The 20,098-nt window shown below is 42.2% G+C and overlaps 1 protein-coding gene across 1 annotated transcript in view; it reads right to left on the bottom strand.

Moving 5' to 3' along the window:
• The window catches only part of LOC121719386 (complement C3-like), a 49,743-nt gene that overhangs the window by 1,595 nt on the left and 28,050 nt on the right, over positions 1-20,098 (bottom strand). The window contains exons 22-39 of the mRNA XM_042104929.1: positions 19,919-19,979; positions 19,500-19,586; positions 17,354-17,557; positions 11,890-11,965; positions 11,642-11,801; positions 11,433-11,528; positions 8,634-8,781; positions 8,249-8,412; positions 7,552-7,707; positions 7,356-7,415; positions 6,969-7,059; positions 6,742-6,790; positions 6,085-6,175; positions 5,856-5,945; positions 4,172-4,277; positions 2,790-2,879; positions 1,839-1,916; positions 1,513-1,596 (exon numbers count right to left, since the gene is read on the bottom strand). Of these exons, the coding sequence (XP_041960863.1) occupies positions 1,513-1,596; positions 1,839-1,916; positions 2,790-2,879; positions 4,172-4,277; positions 5,856-5,945; positions 6,085-6,175; positions 6,742-6,790; positions 6,969-7,059; positions 7,356-7,415; positions 7,552-7,707; positions 8,249-8,412; positions 8,634-8,781; positions 11,433-11,528; positions 11,642-11,801; positions 11,890-11,965; positions 17,354-17,557; positions 19,500-19,586; positions 19,919-19,979 (1,891 nt within the window). The remainder of the gene's footprint in view (positions 1-1,512; positions 1,597-1,838; positions 1,917-2,789; positions 2,880-4,171; positions 4,278-5,855; positions 5,946-6,084; positions 6,176-6,741; positions 6,791-6,968; positions 7,060-7,355; positions 7,416-7,551; positions 7,708-8,248; positions 8,413-8,633; positions 8,782-11,432; positions 11,529-11,641; positions 11,802-11,889; positions 11,966-17,353; positions 17,558-19,499; positions 19,587-19,918; positions 19,980-20,098) is intronic.

Consider the following 20,098-nt stretch of genomic DNA (forward strand, 5'->3'; position numbering starts at 1 on the left):
ACTTATGGACCCTTTCAAGAGAGTTCCATTATCAGCATCATAGTTGGCCCCACAAGGCTTCCGTTTTAACATTCCATATTTTATCTTAATGCAGAGGAAGTAGATTGGGAACCAAATAGAACGTTCAAGCATTGTTTTTGTTTTTATTGTTGAAAGGGTCTATTCAACAGAGACCCATTATAATACAATTGCATATACTAATTTGCATGGATGTACCAACACATTTGCAACTTGTATATATATAGAGTATATATACTCTTTTGATCCCATTAGGGAAATTTGGTCTCTGCATTTATCCCAATCCGTGAATTAGTGAAACACACTCAGCACACAGTGAACACACAGTGAGGTGAAGCACACACTAATTCCGGCGCAGTGAGCTGCCTGCTACAGCAGCGGCGCTCGGGGAGCAGTGAGGGGTTAGGTGCCTTGCTCAAGGGCACTTCAGCCGTTCCTAATGGTCGGGGTTCGAACCGGCAACCCTCCGGTTACAAGTCCGAAGCGCTAACCAGTAGGCCACGGCTGCCCCATGTGCACAAGAGACACAATGATGTGAAGATTGAACAGGTAGTTTTGAGAATTTCCATTCTGATCTAAGAAATATACCAAAGTGACCGAGAAAAACAGTAATAGTCTATGAATCAACTCTACGAAATTTTATTTAAAAAATGATGCTAAATTTACCCACAATGATGCAGTTGAGTGTATGATCCAGGTTGAGGAGTACGGTCACAAATATGTGAGTAGAATGTTCACTATGATGCGACAATTACCCTCAGAACTGAAACTATAGATAATTTGCGTAGAAGTCTAGAAGGAACTAGGAAAATAATTCACTCCTCAACAGGTTTAATGTATGTGGCTTTGCCCTGAGTGACAGATGCAATCAAGCTGCATGATAGAAAATAGCTTAATGCTAGCCTATTGCCTACTGTGGGGATATTGGGTATTTGCAACCTGCATGTTGGAAAACAGACACTCCACCTACCTGAGCAGGAAAAGCAAAACAGTTGCCCGTATTTGTACCTTCTAGTGGCTAATACGAAAACCTTTGAAGACATGGCAACTGAGATCAAGGTAAAACACTGGAGCAGATTAAACAAGAGCAATGGGGAGAGAGAGGCCATGGGACTTATTTGTTTTAACACAAGTTTAAAACGTAAAACGTATTAAACTCTAAAAAGTGGCTAAGCTAGTTGCTTAGGGCTGCTTACATCTCAAGACCTCTTTAAAATAGCTGTGCTTTATATGCGCCTTTCGCTTTAGACCAGGTTTTTCTTGCTCAGTGGCGCAATGATTTTTTGTGGATAGCGATTTTTGGATCATGTGCCTGATCACACCTATTTTTCATATCTGCTGAGCAGGTAGCCTTGTGGCGGTGATGGTCATTGTTTGTGTGGTGGCTGCTGTTTCCGATGTGTTGAACTTGAACCTGCATAGTTTACCTTTAAAGTCATTTGTATTTGCAATTATGCATGACGTGATTTAAGGCTTTAAGGCCCCTGCATATACCTTCCTTGATGACCTGGATGACCTTCATGTGGTAGATGTCTGTGTGGTGAGTCAGGTCCATCTTCTCCACCTTGACTTTGTACACTGAGGAGAACAACAGCAACAGAGTATGAGTCACTCAAACTTCATATGATTCTCGCATACAGACACACACACACACAACACGCCCCCCCCCCCCTCCCCCCTCCCCACATGCACACACACACACACACACATACACATACCAGACACACAGAAACACACGCACACAAAGCACACATACACACACACACACACACACACACACACACACACACACCAATCACACAAATGAAAGATGTGTTTACCATAGTCCATGCCTGGTTCACAGGCTTTCTCAGCTCTGTCGTCGTTACTCACATCAGTCTTCTTAGCACAGCAGCTTTCTGTGAGACAACAGGAACAAACACATTAGCTGTCACTCACACACAAGCACACAAACACACACACACACACACATAGGAAGTAGATCAGTGTGTAGAGGACTGCATGCTCCCATGGGGTACACAGTTGCTACCTATAGGAAAGTAGCATTTACAATGAGATCAAAATGGTCCTTTTTATCTTGTAATGTCTATGGGGAACAGGGTAACTAGAGTATGTGCATGTCTATGGGGAACAGGGTAACTAGAGTATGTGCATGTCTATGGGGAACAGGGTAACTAGAGTATGTGCATGTCTATGGGGAACAGGGTAACTAGAGTATGTGCATGTCTATGGGGAACAGGGTAACTAGAGCATGCACATGTCTATGGGGAACAGGGTAACTAGAGTATGTGCATGTCTATGGGGAACAGGGTAACTAGAGTATGTGCATGTCTATGGGGAACAGGGTAACTAGAGTATGGGCATATCTAAGGGGAACAGGGTAACTAGAGCATGCGCATGTCTATGGGCATGTCTATGGGGAACAGGGTAACTAGAGTATGTGCATGTCTATGGGGAACAGGGTAACTAGAGTATGTGCATGTCTATGGGGAACAGGGTAACTAGAGTATGTGCATGTCTATGGGGAACAGGGTAACTAGAGTATGGGCATATCTAAGGGGAACAGGGTAACTAGAGCATGCGCATGTCTATGGGCATGTCTATGGGGAACAGGGTAACTAGAGTATGTGCATGTCTATGGGGAACAGGGTAACTAGAGTATGTGCATGTCTATGGGGAACAGGGTAACTAGAGTATGGGCATGTCTATGGGGAACAGGGTAACTAGAGTATGGGCTGGGCAGGGCAACAGGAGGGCTGGCCTACACGTACCTTCAGCACACTTGCAGATGTCCTTGTGACAGATCCTGTTCAGCTCGCCACCCTTCTTGATGGGATGGTAGAACCGTGTACACCGGTTTTCTTAAATTAAACAAAGGTTTGAAAAGAACATTAGTGAGTTGATGTGCAATGTTTGCAAGAGGTATTTGCTATGTCAATACAATAAAATTCAATGTTATTTTATTAGCATTAGTGTTGATATACAGTATTGCGAAAGCATAAAGAACAATAAAACCTGATAAAACCCGGTAACTTTGTAAAAAAAAACATTGAAATATTGAAAACCATTGAGGGGGGAGGAGAGAAAAATACACAGGATGAATAACGACACGTCTATACACACTCACACTTACACTCCGCGTCTACAAATTACACACACACACACACACACACACACACACACACACACACACACACACACACCCTCTCCCTCTGTTTTGCAGTGTAAGTGTGAATGTGTATAGACAGGATGAATAACGACATGTCTATACACACTCACACTTACACTCCGCGTCTACAAATTACACACACACACACACACACACACACACACACACACACACACACACACACACACACACCCTCTCCCTCTGTTTTGCAGTGTAAGTGTGAATGTGTATAGACAGGATGAATAACGACATGTCTATACACACTCACACTTACACTCCGCGTCTACAAATTACACACACACACACACACACACACACACACACACACACACACACCCTCTCCCTCTGTTTTGCAGTGTAAGTGTGAATGTGTATAGACAGGATGAATAACGACATGTCTATACACACTCACACTTACACTCCGCGTCTACAAATTACACACACACACACACACACACACACACACACACACACACACACCCTCTCCCTCTGTTTTGCAGTGTAAGTGTGAATGTGTATAGACAGGATGAATAACGACATGTCTATACACACTCACACTTACACTCCGCGTCTACAAATTACACACACACACACACACACACACACACACACACACACACACCCTCTCCCTCTGTTTTGCAGTGTAAGTGTGAATGTGTATACACAGGATGAATAACGACATGTCTATACACACTCACACTTACACTCCGCGTCTACAAATTACACAGACACATCACACACACACACACACACACACACACACACACACACACACACACACACACACACACACACACACACACACACACCCTCTCCCTCTGTTTTGCAGTGTAAGTGTGAATGTGTATAGACAGGATGAATAACGACATGTCTATACACATTCACACTTACACTCCGCGTCTACAAATTACACAGACACATCACACACACACACACACACACACACACACACCCTCTCCCTCTGTTTTGCGTGTCCTTCCTTACCCATATCTAGGTACTCGTATACGGACACTGCTGCAGGCTGAAGGAGTCCTACGTCCATCATTTTGTGGATTCTAAAGGCAATTCTGTCTGGTTTGGTATGGGAGATCTGAGGGAGAGAGATAGAGAGAGATAGAGGGAGAGGGGTGGAGAGAGAGAGAAAGAAAGAGAGGAAGAGAGATGAGAGAAGCACACACTTACACAATACATTGTTAGTTTAAATTACATAAATAAGGAATGAAAAGCCTAAAACGTTCATGCAATGCTATTATCACATCGGTGTGATTAATTACACCATACGATTTACAAGCAATTTCACAGTCAGAGAGTAAGTTTCCAAAGTCAGAATGAAATCATTGGAATTGGTGTGCTCCCGTTATCTCAATTGTTTAGAATAGCAGTCGTCTTTTTCTAGTCTTGGGTCTTTTTCTACAACCACAATTCCAACATTGCAAATCTTAATCTTTATTAATCTCGTAATAAACATTGCAAATCTTAATCTGCAAATCTCGTAAACCCATATTTAGCTGCAAAAATTACAACATTGACTATTCAAAAATTTTGAAAATGACACATTTTTGATGCCAAAAAAACACATTTCAAAAAAGTTGGGACAAGGACAAATAAATGCTGAAAAATTGTGTAATGATAAAGACAGCATTATATTATATTTATTTTGCATTATATATTTTCTATGTTTTATAGAAATCTGCTATCCCTTTGACATTAAAGAGGGGATTTTTGTAAATGATTGTGAAAAAGGCCAAATTAACATTTAAAATGGAACTATTCCAGGGGAGTGAATACATTTTATAGGCACTGTAGGTCATTTATAAAAGAGTTCCTTTTGATGTCTGGTGAACAATAGAAAATAATCAAAAATAATCTTTTTCAGTCTTCTGATGTATGGGTAGCATAAGTGATAAGAAGACTGAATTTGCGATTTCAGACAAAACAGATCCGTGGACGATGGTTTTGTGCCCAGGAGGTTAAATAAGGAAACGAACATGACACTCAGTAGAGGTTTCATTAACTAGACAACTAGTTGACTATCATAACCACAACACTGTAGGCAGCAATCAACAGAGGGTGCTAACGGTCTGTAAAAGTCTAAACAAGCTTTCTGACATTCCTATGTATGAAAGTAATTCAAAGGAAATGACAACTGTTCTCCAGTGACATGTTAGATGTGCACAGCCGTACTAAAGTACAATAAGAACACATAATTTATGGATAACCATCTAAAGATGAAATACCCGCTGCCAGCTCAAGCAGTGATGTTAGCATGAGTACATAACGACTAGTCCACTGCTATTATAGCAGTGGACTAGTCGCACACTACTATTATAACTGGTAAAAAAATCACAAATCCCCAAGCACTCAGCAGAGGGCATGCTAAGGCCCAACTCTTTAAAGTTGTGTCTTGAGACAATGTAAGCGAAAGCAAAAGTAACGCTGTATCTACCAACGTTAGTGAAACTAAATTCATGACATGGGGAAGGCAGAAGAGAGGAGGGAAGTGTGGTGGAAGCTGGTAATGAAGGACAAAAAATGGTTTTGAATGCTGAACTTACAAAAGAAATACAATATAGTGGCCACATATTTTACACCAAATCCATAGTCTTTAAAAAATAATAAAAGATGGATACATTCATACATTAAGACAGACAGATGTCTTGATTATTACCTTATCCAGGTAGATGATGAGGGAGCCTCTGTCTGACAGCATCTTGTCCATTTCAAATCTCTGGATGTACCTGTCTTTACCTGTGGACAACTACAAGCAGAAAAGAAGCCAATGTTTTTATTTTTTATTTTTACTTATCTGCAAAAGTAAATTAGTAATATACCCCCCCAACCCCAATATTCATTGAGCTTCCAATAAATTCATCACATAGCTCCATTCAGTCACTTACCTGGGTGAGGTCAGACTCGTCCACACTGAAGCCGGTCAGCAGGCCGATGTCCAGGATGGACATGGTGGTAGAGCGTTCCTTTGACAGGTACCTGAGGATAAAATAACAAGTAAGGGATAATGGCCGTCGAGGTGAGCCTACATATATTGAATTTATAGACAAGGCAGAGCCAAAGAACTCCACTATGCAAAGTCCTCCGCCAAGTCCACACCTCAAAGGCCATTATTCTGCTTATCTCCCAGTTGCAAGGGGTTAGGCGGGAGGCTCTAAGGCTAATCGTGGACCACTCAGAGTTAGCTTTCAATTGACCCCCGTTCATTTTGGCATCACTTTAACATCAAATGACTTTACATCTGAAGCTTTATAAGCCTTTATAATATGACCTTTTTTCCCCAGAGAAATACAACATTGTATGACTGGCTCCATAATCTCGTATCTCACTTTACGGCTCCTTAATAAAAGTTTTTTTTTAAACCAACTCAAACTCAGAACACTATGCACGTTTTTTCTTAGCACAGCTACCACGCGAGTTACTGTGTTTCAGTCATAGACAGTAAAAGAAATGGACACAGCCATCCCATTCATGCGTGTGTTTGTGTGTCTGCTGTTTACAAGTGTGCACATACAGTGTGTCTCAGAGAGATATCATGAACTTACAAGACGTCAATGGTGAACAGGTATGATTCACTGGCCTGCTGGTATGTCACTGTGAATTGAATAGAAGATAAATGATCTCACTGCTGTTTGAACTGGCATTCTGTTATGAATTAGAGGTATGTAGTTGGGCTCTGAACTGGCATTCTGTGCTTGACACTTTAGAATGAACGGGATTAATCTGATTGGCTTCTGCACTGTATGTCTGCTTATTCGGCCAGTAATCTCACCTTTGTTTTGTTTTTCCATCTTCACCTCTAAATCGAACATCTTGCAGTCAGTGAGTATGTCACTGGGCATGGCGTAGTAGAGAGTCATCACCTGCACAAGCAACAAAATAACCATGACATCACAATTCAAGGTGCAACACCCTTACACTCTGATTTTATGGTGTAGGCCTAATATTAGTCTTACAGTGGGTTTTGATGTTGAAAATTGTATTTCTTTGTCACCTAAATAAACAAATAAACTTGTTTGTGTGCAAAATCTATAGCAAAAAATGGACTACTCATTTAAAGCACTTTAATTTATTCATGTAAAGTGAGACTTATTGCTATGTCTGCAGTCTACTGTATGTCTAGCTCTCTTAAACCCTAATCTACAGAAGTGAGACTTACTGACAGAGTTGCCTCTCCAGTCCCACTGGCAGTCACAGTCAGGTTTTCATTCAAGTTCATCTGCAAGTCAGGAGATATTACTATATTATATTATATTATATTATATTATATATTGAACATAAATGTGACACTTTTTACACAAATAACTGCAAATATACAGCCATTGTGATTGATTTTGCAAAAAACAAACAAGCACCTTGTCTGACCGGGTTAGGAAAGAGTTGCTTTTGGTGAAAGTCCATTTAGTGGACTTGGCACGTCCAGAGACCTTAAGGTCAATGACGAGGTTCATGTCCTGCTGCTTGGCTTTGGCAGTGTATTCAGCCACAGCCTGGAACACCATGATGGTGGACTAGAGGGGTGAGAGCAGAGGTGGTCGGTAATTAGTGTCAGTCAGCAGCCAATAATCCAGCTATTTTTGTTTTTGAAGATTAGTAATATGTGTAGCCTGTGTGGATCTGTAGACTGTGGATCTGTAGACTGTGTGTAGCTTGTGTGGATCTGTAGACTGTGGATCTGTAGACTGTGTGTAGCCTGTGTGGATCTGTAGAATGTGTGGATCTGTAGACTGTGTGCAGCCTGTGTGGATCTGTAGACTGTGTGTAGCCTGTGTGGATCTGTAGACTGTGTGTAGCCTGTGTGGATCTGTAGACTGTGTGGATCTGTAGACTGTGTGTAGCCTGTGTGGATCTGTAGAATGTGTGGATCTGTGTGGATCTGTAGACTGTGTGTAGACTGTGTGGATCTGTAGACTGTGTGGATCTGTAGACTATGTGTAGACTGTGTGGATCTGTAGACTGTGTGAATCTGTAATATGTGTAGACTGTGTGGATCTGTAATATGTGTAGACTGTGTGGATCTGTTGACTGTGTGGATCTGTAGACTGTGTATACCTGTGTGGATCCATAGCCTCCCCCAGTTTTCTGCTGTTTATTCAGCCATTTCACGATAGGTGCTGCCTTCTCAAACTCATTGGCCTTCACCAGGGCCAGCAGGGCGTAGGCTGTGGCCTCCAGAGTGAAGAGGTGGTTGCCGTGGACTGGCCAGTGAGTGCCACCTAATGGTTTTTATCCAGAGATTTAGACAGCCACAACACTACCTTTGGGGTACCTCAAAGCTCAATGCTTGCCATAGCTTCTAAATGTATTGTCTGATTAGCCACCCACTAACAGATTCTAAATGCACTTCATTCTGATTAGCCACTCACATAGCTTCCCTTGTCACCACTACGCTAAATGATAATTAAAAAAAAAAAAAAAAAAACTAATTTCAACCCACCTGCAGAGTATTTGAATAGAATCTCCTGGTCCAGTTTGCCTTCATTGGCAAGGGCATATGAGACGATGGCAACAGCGTAAGGATTGGTAACCGTCTTCAGCCGGCCTTGCAGATAATCAGTAGCTCTCTTCATGCTGCCTGGAAGACTCTGTGGAATGATTTGCATGTGCAATACATAATGAATTTATTATTTGAGAAATGCATACCGACTTCTTAAAAGGTGCTCTAAGCATGGTTAGGTAACATCACTTCTGTTGACGATTCAAACAAAACAGAGAGATGGCTCGTCCCTCCCCCCTCCCTCCTGTGCAATTGAAACTGACATGAATGCGCATCTTGTCAGTGATTGGCTGGAACAGTTTATGTTTCATGGTCTAGATTGCAAAAAGCTGTTTTTGTTGCCATTTGTGGAACCTGGTCTGTCCACAGAGACCACATTTTTACAGCATATTCAGGGGACAGGCACCTAGCGGATATTGAGAAGATGTTTGCTGTATGTGACAAAAAATGTTTTAGCTTAGAAACCACGTAACATGATTTAGAGCCCCTTTCACCTAATCATATCCTATGCCTGCCTGATATTTTGGCTGTTTTCTTTTAAGCATACAACACAATATATCAGATAGGCTACATCAAAATAGATGTTGGAAGATAAATCAGTTATTAACATGGGTTACTGCTAAATGGGCTTCATAAGCGATGCTGGATGATGTCACATTGTTGACCAAACACCAAACAAAACACATCACATTACATTACGTTACATTACATTACATTTGGCTGACACCAAAGCGACTAACAACATGGTAAACAGTTTAAGCTATTTAAGGCAATTCTCTCAACAATTCTAGGACATTTTTTAAAAAGTAGAGTACAATAAGAAAAGGTGCATCAGTGAGTGCTGTTCTTAAACAGTCGAGTGACAGTTCTAGTCAGGTGGTAAGTGCTAGGATCAGCAAGACTAGTTGTAAGTAGCACTACAAGAGGAGATGTTCTCTGAAGAGCTGGGTCTTCAGGAGTTTTTTTTGAAAATGGAGAAGGATGTCCCTGCTCTGATAGGAACTTCTCCAACACACATCCCCAACATACTTACAGCACACTTCCCCCCCCCAATACACAGCACATTGTCTCATGAGGAAGCTTCTCCAACACACATATTGCACACTGCCCTCTCCCCACATACACAGCACACTATCCCATCTCCCCTGTCATCCCCCCAACACACACACCAAGACCCCTGGCAGTTGGGTTAGCCCCTTGAGCCGTGGATCTGCCCAAGGTTTCTTCCTTGGTAAGGGAGTTTTTCCTTGCCCCTGTTGCTCTTGGGTGCTCCTTGTTGGTGCCCCCCACCCAATCCCAATCCTCCCCCACCTTTTTTATGCAGCCCTTGCCACTTAATCTACTAAACCCCTCCTACTAACCCCCCCCCCCCCCCATTAATGCACAAATAGGCTGACACCAGACATAATTTCACTGCATTTCTTACTTCCAGTAACTATATGCATGTGACAATAAACTTCCTTGTATCCTTGTATCCTTGTAACAGGTAGTGCATTCCACCAACGAGGAACAAAACAGATGAGAAAAGTTTGGATTGGCCTGAGCGTACCGGTGGCAGAGCTAGATGTCATTCGTCTGAGGAGCGCAATGGTCTGGAGGTAGCATGCCTGTATGAGGGCATTCAAGTAGGTGGGAACAGAACCGGAGACTACTTTGTAGGCAAGCGTTAGAGACTGGAATTAAATGCGGGCAGCCATAGGTAGCCAGTGTAGCTGGATGAGAAGCAGGGTAACATGTGCCCTTTTGGGTTGGTTGTAGACCAGGCGTGCCGCCGCATTCTGGATCATTTGAAGGGGTTTCACTGTGCAGGCAGAGAGAGCTGTCAGGAGGGAGTTACAGTAGTGAAGTCGTGAGATGACTATTGCCTGTACCAGGAGTTGGGTAGCATCTTGAGTCAAGTCCTGATTTTCCATATGTTGTAAACTGTGAAATGGCACGACCTGGCGACCGAGGCAACATGATCGGACAAGGTTAGTTGGTTGTCAAGAATGACTCCTAAATTTCTTGCAGCTCTGGTAGGTGCAACAGACAGGGAGTCAATTTTGATGTTGATGTCATGGTGTATGGTAGGTTTAGCTGGGAGGACCAGCAGTTTAGTTTTTGAGAGGTTTAGGTGGAGGTGATGTGCCTTCATCCATGTAGATATGTCTGAGAGGCAATCCGAGATCAAGGGGTCATCAGGTGGAAAGAACAGATAGCGCTGTGTGTCATCTGCATAGCAGTGGTATGAGAAGCCATGCGAACGGAAAATCAGTCCCAAGGAGGTGGTGTGGACAGCAAAGAGAAGGGGGCCCAGCACTGAGCCCTGGGGGACCCCTGTGGTGAGATAGTAAGGTGCAGATGATGCGTTAAACGAACATCCTGTGAGGTAGGATTCAAACCAACAGAGAGCAGAGCCAGAGATTCCCATGTTAGAGAGTATAGAGAGAAGGATACGGTGATTAACCGTGTCAAAGGCAGATACCTCACTTTCAGAGAGAGGTGCGAATTCTGAAAAAGAGGCTCCAGCAGCCGCCAGAGGTTGTAGGAGTGCAATATTCAATGTGTCAAACTCAATATTCTGTGACTACAATTATGATATTAACTTGTGCTTCTTAATGTCTAAAGAGACATGATCCACATATCAGTGTCACTATTCAAAAACATTGAAACTCAATGTCTCAGAATGACTCCGAATGCAGATGGGACCATGGGGACGATGTGTCGTGTGACGAGAGTATTCGACGTGGTGTGACTTACAGCAACGTTCTCAATGCAGAGACCCCTGCCCTCCTGCATGGCGATCAGCACAAACGCTGTCATGGAAGCATCCGGATCCTTTCCTCTCACATCGCCCTGGAAACACATGACAGCAAATTGGTTCGAGTCCATAAACCATGGGCCTTAGGTACAAATCATTGAAGATGTATTCAGAGTAACTCATTGATGTGTTGAAAGCTATCCCATACCACCATCTCTCCATGGTACACTTGGAAGGTCTCCTTGAAGATGCCATCTGGCATCTGGGAATTCAGCACCAACCACTTGAGGGCGTCACAGATCACTTTCTCTTCTATGCTGATAATGTCGCGGGCCATGGCAAAGACCTTAGAGACGTACGCTGTTAGCCTGTAGGGGTTGGTGGGGAGGGAAAGAGTATTATCACCGTGAGTCATCATGACTCATCAGGAATAATTGTGAATGTCCTGCAACTCACCAAGCACTGCCAGGTTTGTCTGACCAAACAGCAAATGCCCCGTCTGGCTTACGGAAGGCCAACTCCTGCTGGTATCCTACAGGGAAATGCTGGCACTTAAACATACATCTCAACCTCACTCACAAACAAACACACACACACATTTGAATGCATTTATTTGGATCTGAAAGGCAAACAAGATCCAACTACTCTGGGAAGAGTCATTAATAAGGTGACAGGTCTACATGGCTCACATGCTTTTACAGGTCCTTCCATTTATAATACTCAGCACATTAAGGATAAACAAAACATCTGCCCAGCTAGTCTTGTGTTTACATAGAAATGTTTTGCTTTTTGCAAGGTTAATTTCTCAATAAGCAATCAAAATGTTTCAAAATATTCACACATAATGAATTCTTAAAAATAAACAAATCTCTTCTCTGACCATGTTGCCTCTGTCACCTGGTCATGCCACTTTGCACTATTCAACAAGAGAACTATCAGACCGTACCTAACCCAACACACCACTCAGCTCCTAGTACAGACCATGGTTATATCACCTCTTGACTACTGCAACGACATAATCACAAGCCTTCCAGCTTGTGTGGTAAAACCATTACAGATGGTCCACAATGCTGCAGACAGCCTGGTTTGCAATCACGCTGTTCATTGAGCCCCACTGGCTTCCCTTAGCTACAAAGTGATTGCTGGGTCTGTACCCTTACTTAAGTGCTCTCATAAAGGCTTATGTTACCCCTCGACCGCTGCGCTCCTCCAAAGAGTTTCGCCTGGCAGTCCCACACCCACAGCAACCCAGACTTTTTTCATCTGTGGTCCCCTGATGCATGGATGGATTATGAACTTTCGGGCCCCTGGGCTCAGATGTATTAAGGGCCCCCCACTTATTGTTGTATATGTGGGAGGGGGGATTAGGGGTCCTCCCTAGGGATCGACCGATATATCGGCCGGCCGATATATCGGCCGGCCGATATATCGGGCCGATATTTGCGTTTTTTACGTGTATCGGCATCGGCCGATAAGCCGCTGCATTCGACGATAGTTTTTTCCCCGCATTATTTACATACAGGCGTCCACAAGCAGCTCTGTGTTCCTGGAGACGCTGCAATTCATGTGCAGACTGCCCCTCCCCCACGAGCAGAGTGCTGAAAGCCTGCTCTTCAAGACAACAGTAAACTTTAAACTTTCAAAGCATCTTTTAACTGTTTGACTTAGCTGAAATATTGCCATACACTTTGAAGGTGGAAGCAAGTTTGTGGGTCCAAATGGAAAACACGAATGATAGATAGGTAGGCTACTTTTTTTAATGCTTAATGATCATTTATAAAACTGCTTGCCATTGTATTTAGGGAGCTGCAAATAGCTAAGTTGTAGGCTATCCATATTCATGCGGTAGCTGTTACAAACACTGGTCATATGAAAGTAGCCTAATGCCAACGTTGTTCCGTGGTATTTGTGGGAGTTTTATTCAGCGACCACCTGGCTGAGTGTTGGACGCATGTGGTGTGTGTGTGTGTGTGTCTCCCTCCCTGAATGCCTGTTCTATAAAACATGCTTGCCATTGTATTTAGGGAGCTGCAAATAGCTAAGTTGTAGGCTATCGGTATGCATGTGTTAGCGGTAGCTGTTACGAACACTGGTCAATCATATAATAAAGTAATGCCGACGTTGTTCCGAGATATTTGTGAGAGTTTTATTCAGCGACCACCTGGCTGAGTTTTGGACGCGTGTGGTGTGTGCGTCTCCCTCCCCCTCTCCCTTCGAGCGGGGCGGAGTTGCCATCGCAGTGATATCAGAGCTTTAATAATGAGAGACGTGTAGTTGAATATTAATTCGTGTTAACGTTTATCATGTACCAGACATACCGTGTATGCCTTATTTGTTTAGAGCCGTTTGCTAACGTTATCATTATCAATCCAGTTCAATGGTAGCCTGGGTGTTCCCATGCTGCCTTGCGTGCAATTTGATTCACGCTGCTAAGGCAGCCTGGAGACCATGGAGCAAATTTTCGCCTGAGATAGGGGACCAATCACAGAACAAGGGGGAAAGCAAGACGATGATGAGCTATGCACAGACGCATTTGATAGACATCCGTGGCACCCAATAAACGGATCTGGGCATTTTTTTCAAATAGGAGAAAATTAACGTTTGGTTCCCAGACCACGTCTCATTGAGAAGTGGTGGCGCTAGCCAGGCTAGTTCAATGGTGGTTCGTCAGCTACAGTACCAAACAGAAGTTTGTGTGTGCGTCTGGTCTGTCTCACTCAGTGGGACACACGCATCACAGCGATATGAGAGTGCTGCGCTACCTGAAGGAGAGATTTTAAAACTTTGAGAGATATGTTTTTATACCTTTTTACGTTGATGCCGTTTAGAACAGAAACATCTGACACCACGTTATTTTCCTCTGCTGATTTATGTTCTGTGGTTGACAAATCTGGCAGCTTTTTTTAGAAAAATATAGAAACGTAGAAAAATATAGAGACGTAGAAAAATTGAAACCATGCAGTCTAAAATGACAAATCAAGCACTTTATTTCAATAGCTACTTTTCAGGCTTATTGTTTTCTTAAATTATTCAAATGTGTTGACAAAGGACATTTTGTGATGACTTGAATTATGTCTTATAATATGTCAGCAAGCAATGCATCATCAAGGCTGTGTTGTAAGATGTTGATGAAAGCATTTTGCACAGTTAACCATATCCAGTGCACCCATCCTTTTTTAAATTGAGACTTATAACATTTGTTATTATCATTTGTGTAATTATGTGTCATTTGTATGATGTAAATTGAGGGAGCAAAATAAAAGCAGTATCAGCTCCAAATATCGGCTCAAGAAAATCGGCAGCCTGTATCGGTCATCGGCTAAGGCCAGTGGTGGAATGTAACGAAGTACAAATACTTCGTTACTGTACTTAAGTAAATTTTCCACGTATTTGTACTTTACTTAAGTAAAATGTATAGTGCATACTTTTGACTTTTACTTCGTTACATTTTACAGCAATTATCTGTACTTTTACTCTGCTACATTTCTACAACACCATCGTTCCTTTTTACGATACATTTTATGATCAGTTTTTTTTTCTCTCTGACAAACACGTTTGTTTTACCAGGGGGTGGGGTTGCTACCAAAGATTCTGGAGCGCTACGTGCATTCTTAGAAACATAAGCTTTTAGTCTAGACCAGGCAAAGCGTGAGCTTGTAGCCATCTGCATTCGGTAGGCTATATTCACCAGACCCATGGCTACACTGTACATGCAACTGTGTTCTGTGCCTTTCTCTGTCTGTTATCTGCAGCGTTAGGGCCTCCTCTCCGATGAGATTGCTATCCGCGGATCAGCGAAGTTACAGTCTATGCCCATGCTTCTGTCACACGTCTGATCATTTGCGGCACAAATGAATGGTAGCCTAGACTATTAATGAACCGGTGGCCGAAAAAAACGTAACATTTTACAGATTAGGAAATATTCCTTAATTGTGTGTGATCAAATAAAGATGCATAGCCTACAATTGCGGGGTAGTAACGTGAGCGCTCATTCAATGTCTATGCGTCTGCGCAAGTGAAACTGAACCTAATCATAAAGACACCTTTCTCAGCAACTTTTCTGTTCAATCAGCATAATTGGCATTACGATCCACCCGACGTTTCCCTTGTCTACCCCGTTAAACTTCAGGCTCTTGTGTTTTGCTGAATAATATTACTCAGCAGATCACCCTAGTAACCAGAATTACAGTCTTGTAGGTCAGAATGTAAACTGGGCCACAGATGGCAAGCACAATTGCATTAGCTTAAAACTATCTAGTTGAGTATAACCTAAAACTAGCTTAATTAAAATGCCACAGCCCATACTGTTTTTTCCTTTTAGAATATAGATATTAAGAGAATAAATCATTATGCAAATACTTTTAAAAGCAGGTACTTTTTACTTTTACTTAAGTAGGGTTGTCATTGTGGTACTTTTACTTTTACTAAAGTAAATATTTCTCTGTGTATTTGTACTTTTACTTAAGTACTGAGTTTCAGTACTTCCTCCACCACTGGCTAAGGCTGATGGAAAAAAAAAAAAATCGGTATCGGTATCGGCACTAAAAAATCCATATCGGTCGATCCCTAGTCCTCCCCCAGAATTTTTTTAATTTGTTTGATGCGATTTCCTGTATTCTGGTGCATTTTGGGGATGGCCAATACTAAATTCAATCAGATTCATAGCCTACATCCTGATTTGTTGATATTGAGGCAATCCATGCAAACGCTTGAGCTTCAGGGCCCCCTGACCCCTTGGACCCCTGGGCCTGGGCCCGGTAGGCTCGTGCAGTAATTCATCCCTGCCCTGATGGTGGAACGATCTTCCATCAGAGCAGGGGCATCCCTCTCTATCTTTTAAAAACTCTTGAAGACACAGCTCTTGACTAACCCATATTGATGTATTTGATAGTGTGTGACTCACTCGTGTTGATATATTTGATAGTGTGTGACTCACCCATGTTGAGTGATAGTGTGTCACTCAACTCATGTTAATGTATTTGATAGTGTGTGACTCACCCATGTTGAAGTATTTGATAGTGTGTGATCTTGATGTATTTGATAGTGTGTAACTCACTCATGTTAATGTATTTGATAGTGTGTGACTGACGCATGTTGAGTGATAGTGTGTGACTCACTCATGTTAATGTATTTGATAGTGTGTGACTCACCCATGTTGATGTATTTGATAGTGTATGACTCACTCATGTTAATGTATTTGATAGTGTGTGACTCACCCATGTTGATGTATTTGATAGTGTGTGACTCACCCATGTTGATGTATTTGATAGTTTGTGACTCACCCATGTTGATGTATACATTATGATAGTGTGTGACTCACTCATGTTAATGTATTTGATAGTGTGTAACTCACCCATGTTGATGTATTTGATAGTGTGTGACTCACCCATGTTGATGTATTTGATAGTGTGTGACTCACCCATGTTGATGTATATGATAGTGTGTGACTCACTCATGTTAATGTATTTGATAGTGTGTGACTCACTCATGTTATGTATTTGATAGTGTGTGACTCACCCATGTTGAGTGATAGTGTGTGACTCACCCATGTTAATGTATTTGATAGTGTGTGACTCACCCATGTTAATGTATTTGATAGTGTGTGACTCACCCATGTTGAGTGATAGTGTGTGACGCACCCATGTTAATGTATTTGATAGTGTGTGACTCACCCATGTTGAGTGATAGTGTGTGACTCACCCATGTTAATGTATTTGATAGTGTGTGACTCACCCACCCATGTTAATGTATTTGATAGTGTGTGACTCACCCATGTTGAGTGATAGTGTGTGACTCACCCATGTTAATGTATTTGATAGTGTGTGACTCACCCATGTTGAGTGATAGTGTTTGACTCACTCATGTTGAGTGATAGTGTGTGACTCACCCATGTTGATGTATTTGATAGTGTGTGACTCACCCATGTTGATGTATTTGATGGCCGTGTCTCTCTTCTCCAGACCCACATTCTCCCATTGGTTGGTGGTGTCCAGATAGTGGGTGGCAATGAGGGGTAGTGTCATGTAGATCATGTTCTGCTCTCCACAACCTCTGGGCTGCACGATGAGGGAACCCATTGAGTCTCCAGTGATGGCCTTCTCAATGGTCTGGCTGATCTGCTCCCCTGCGATGACACATACAAGTCATTTGGCGGTTGCTAGGTTACGGGGATGCTGGCGAGACACGCCGCTCCATCTGGCATCATGTTTTTTGTTTTGTTTTTATGTAATGTTCGTAATTTTATGTAATGTTCTGTTATTTTTTGTTAAATGTTTTCACCCTTTATTTACGTTATTTTTAACCGTTTTTGTGTTATTCTTGGTCCTTTTATTCCGGCTGATATCTAACATTAACATTAACTAACGTTAATGCTACCTTCTATTCCACTGGGCTGATGAGCTTGCCTTGACTAGCCGTCCCTTTTCCCTGCGACGCTGCACATCCTCTGTCTGGAATGGTCTGGAAGGAAAGATTGCTCAGGGCAATGGGCCTTCTCTGCGAGAGATCTGCAGCTGCCATGATCACGAGCTATGGCTGACCTGCGAGCTGCCATAACGTTACTAGCCTCTGACGCTGGGTGCCTGGAGTCTGGATTGAGTGCTGACGTGGGAAGCTCCAATGACAACGTCGGGAGCCATGAAGCAACAAACTGTCCTTGTTAAAGCCACTGAGCTGCTGATCAGCAAGAAGATCGCCCATCATGACTTCAGACTGTTCTGTTCTTCCAGTGCACAGCTCTCCAGACTGCCAGTGAATTCTCTTTCTTTCTGAATTCTTGTGCGCTATGCACAAATAGAACTTCAACAATGCATTTTGCCCAAGAACCCAGACTTGAGGATCAAATGGCTTCAGTTTATTTTTTGGAAAAATGGCACAGGCTTTGCAAAAAGGTTGCTGTTTAAGCCTGGAGCAGTAGGCTACCATAGCAGCTGTCTACGACCAGAGCCCGCAAGTAAAACGAGGAAGTGCTATGTTATACAGGTTTAATTATATTCTATAGTGACACCTTATGACCGTCCCAGGTATTAACTAGGGAGCAGAAAAAGACACTCACTCGGTTGATGAAACTGGACATAGTCATCCGCGTCACGCTACCGTAAGGCTAATAATAGCGGTGTCCTCACACTATCGCACATGACAATTTACTTAAAATGGTGATTTTCTCTTCTTCTGGCGTATCGTGAAAGGAGAACCATGCCAACTTTGGATGCGGTTATCTTAGTGATACTTTTAGCAATACCCTCGATATACATATCGCTGGAATGCTTAGTTAATGGCCGTTCATGTGAGCACAATAACTTCATTTTGTAAATTTTACCAAGGCGACTGGTTTCGCCTTGCAGGGTCACATATCTATATTATATTTATGTTTCCCATTGTAATCATGTGATTTGTAATGTTTTGCATGGATGTGCGCTGGTGCGCATTCCTATGGGCGAGAGAAGCAGGGTGTATTTGTGCACCCTCCCATGTTAGTGTTGATAATGCTCTCTTAAAATAACATATAAACAACTGGCCATGGACTTCTGACCAGGTTTCTCTTGGTCAGAAATCCATGGCCAATCTAATAGCAATTTTCAGATAATGCGCTAGACCCCTCCTTAGATTGTTAATTGCCACACCTTGGCAAGTTGTTCAATAAAAGAGATGTGCATGTGTTGCGACGTGTTGATTATATGCTTTCCGCCAGGTTTTGTGTCACAAAAATAGGGCCCATAAAGTTAAGATTTGTAGTTGCCAATTCTAAACCTATACTTCACACATTCAGCACATATATTAGTTATATATATTATATATTCCAACTATTGTCGAGTACCAGAGGGAGGGGTGTATTTTTAGGCTGTCAACAATCTTTCTCCAGTAGCAGCAAATGTCTGCAATCAAAAAAGTGTGTTTGCTAGCATTGTAGCTAGTTAGCTTTGCTAACATTGTATCTTCATTGTCTACCTGACAAGCTGCATGAACAAAAGTACTTTACAACAATTTATAGTGTCACCAATCAAATTAAGACAGGCCCATTTATTGTGCAGTAATCTTACTAGATTATTGTTGTTGTTGCCACTAACCTTGAACAGAGACGTAAGTATGGGCTGGTGTCCCCGGCACCTGCTTCTTTGGGAGTTGGCTCTTAACTTCCTCTTTTTGTTCCCCACCTTGTTTTCAGAGGTAGGTAAATACAAGACATATACAGAAATACATAGTGTGAGAAAGAGGAAGAAATAAATACAGCAAAATATTAGCAATTAACCCCGAGTAGCTCCAGGGACAACGCAATGCCTTGTAATGTAATTTAATATAGATGACATGTGTAAGTCACTATGGATAAAAGTGTCTGCTAAATTAATGTAAATAATACTACTACTACTACTACTACTACTACTACTACTACTACTAATAATAATAATAATAATAATAATAATTATTATAATAATAATTATTCCATAATGTACATCAGGTACTTGTTAAGAGCTTAATTTCATCTCACCATGCTCTGTTGGGTTTAGGACAACTTTCTTCACTGGAACCTCAGTCCGCACACCTTCAGACTAGAAAAATGGTAAATTATAACATCCATCCATCTACGGCCTACATCTATAAATCCATCTATTCATCCACCTGTCTGACTACTACCTTTTTATTAACCATTTTCTGGTATATACTTCTT

The sequence above is a fragment of the Alosa sapidissima genome, chromosome 9, assembly GCF_018492685.1.
Source record: "Alosa sapidissima isolate fAloSap1 chromosome 9, fAloSap1.pri, whole genome shotgun sequence".
Lineage (NCBI taxonomy): Eukaryota > Metazoa > Chordata > Actinopteri > Clupeiformes > Clupeidae > Alosa > Alosa sapidissima.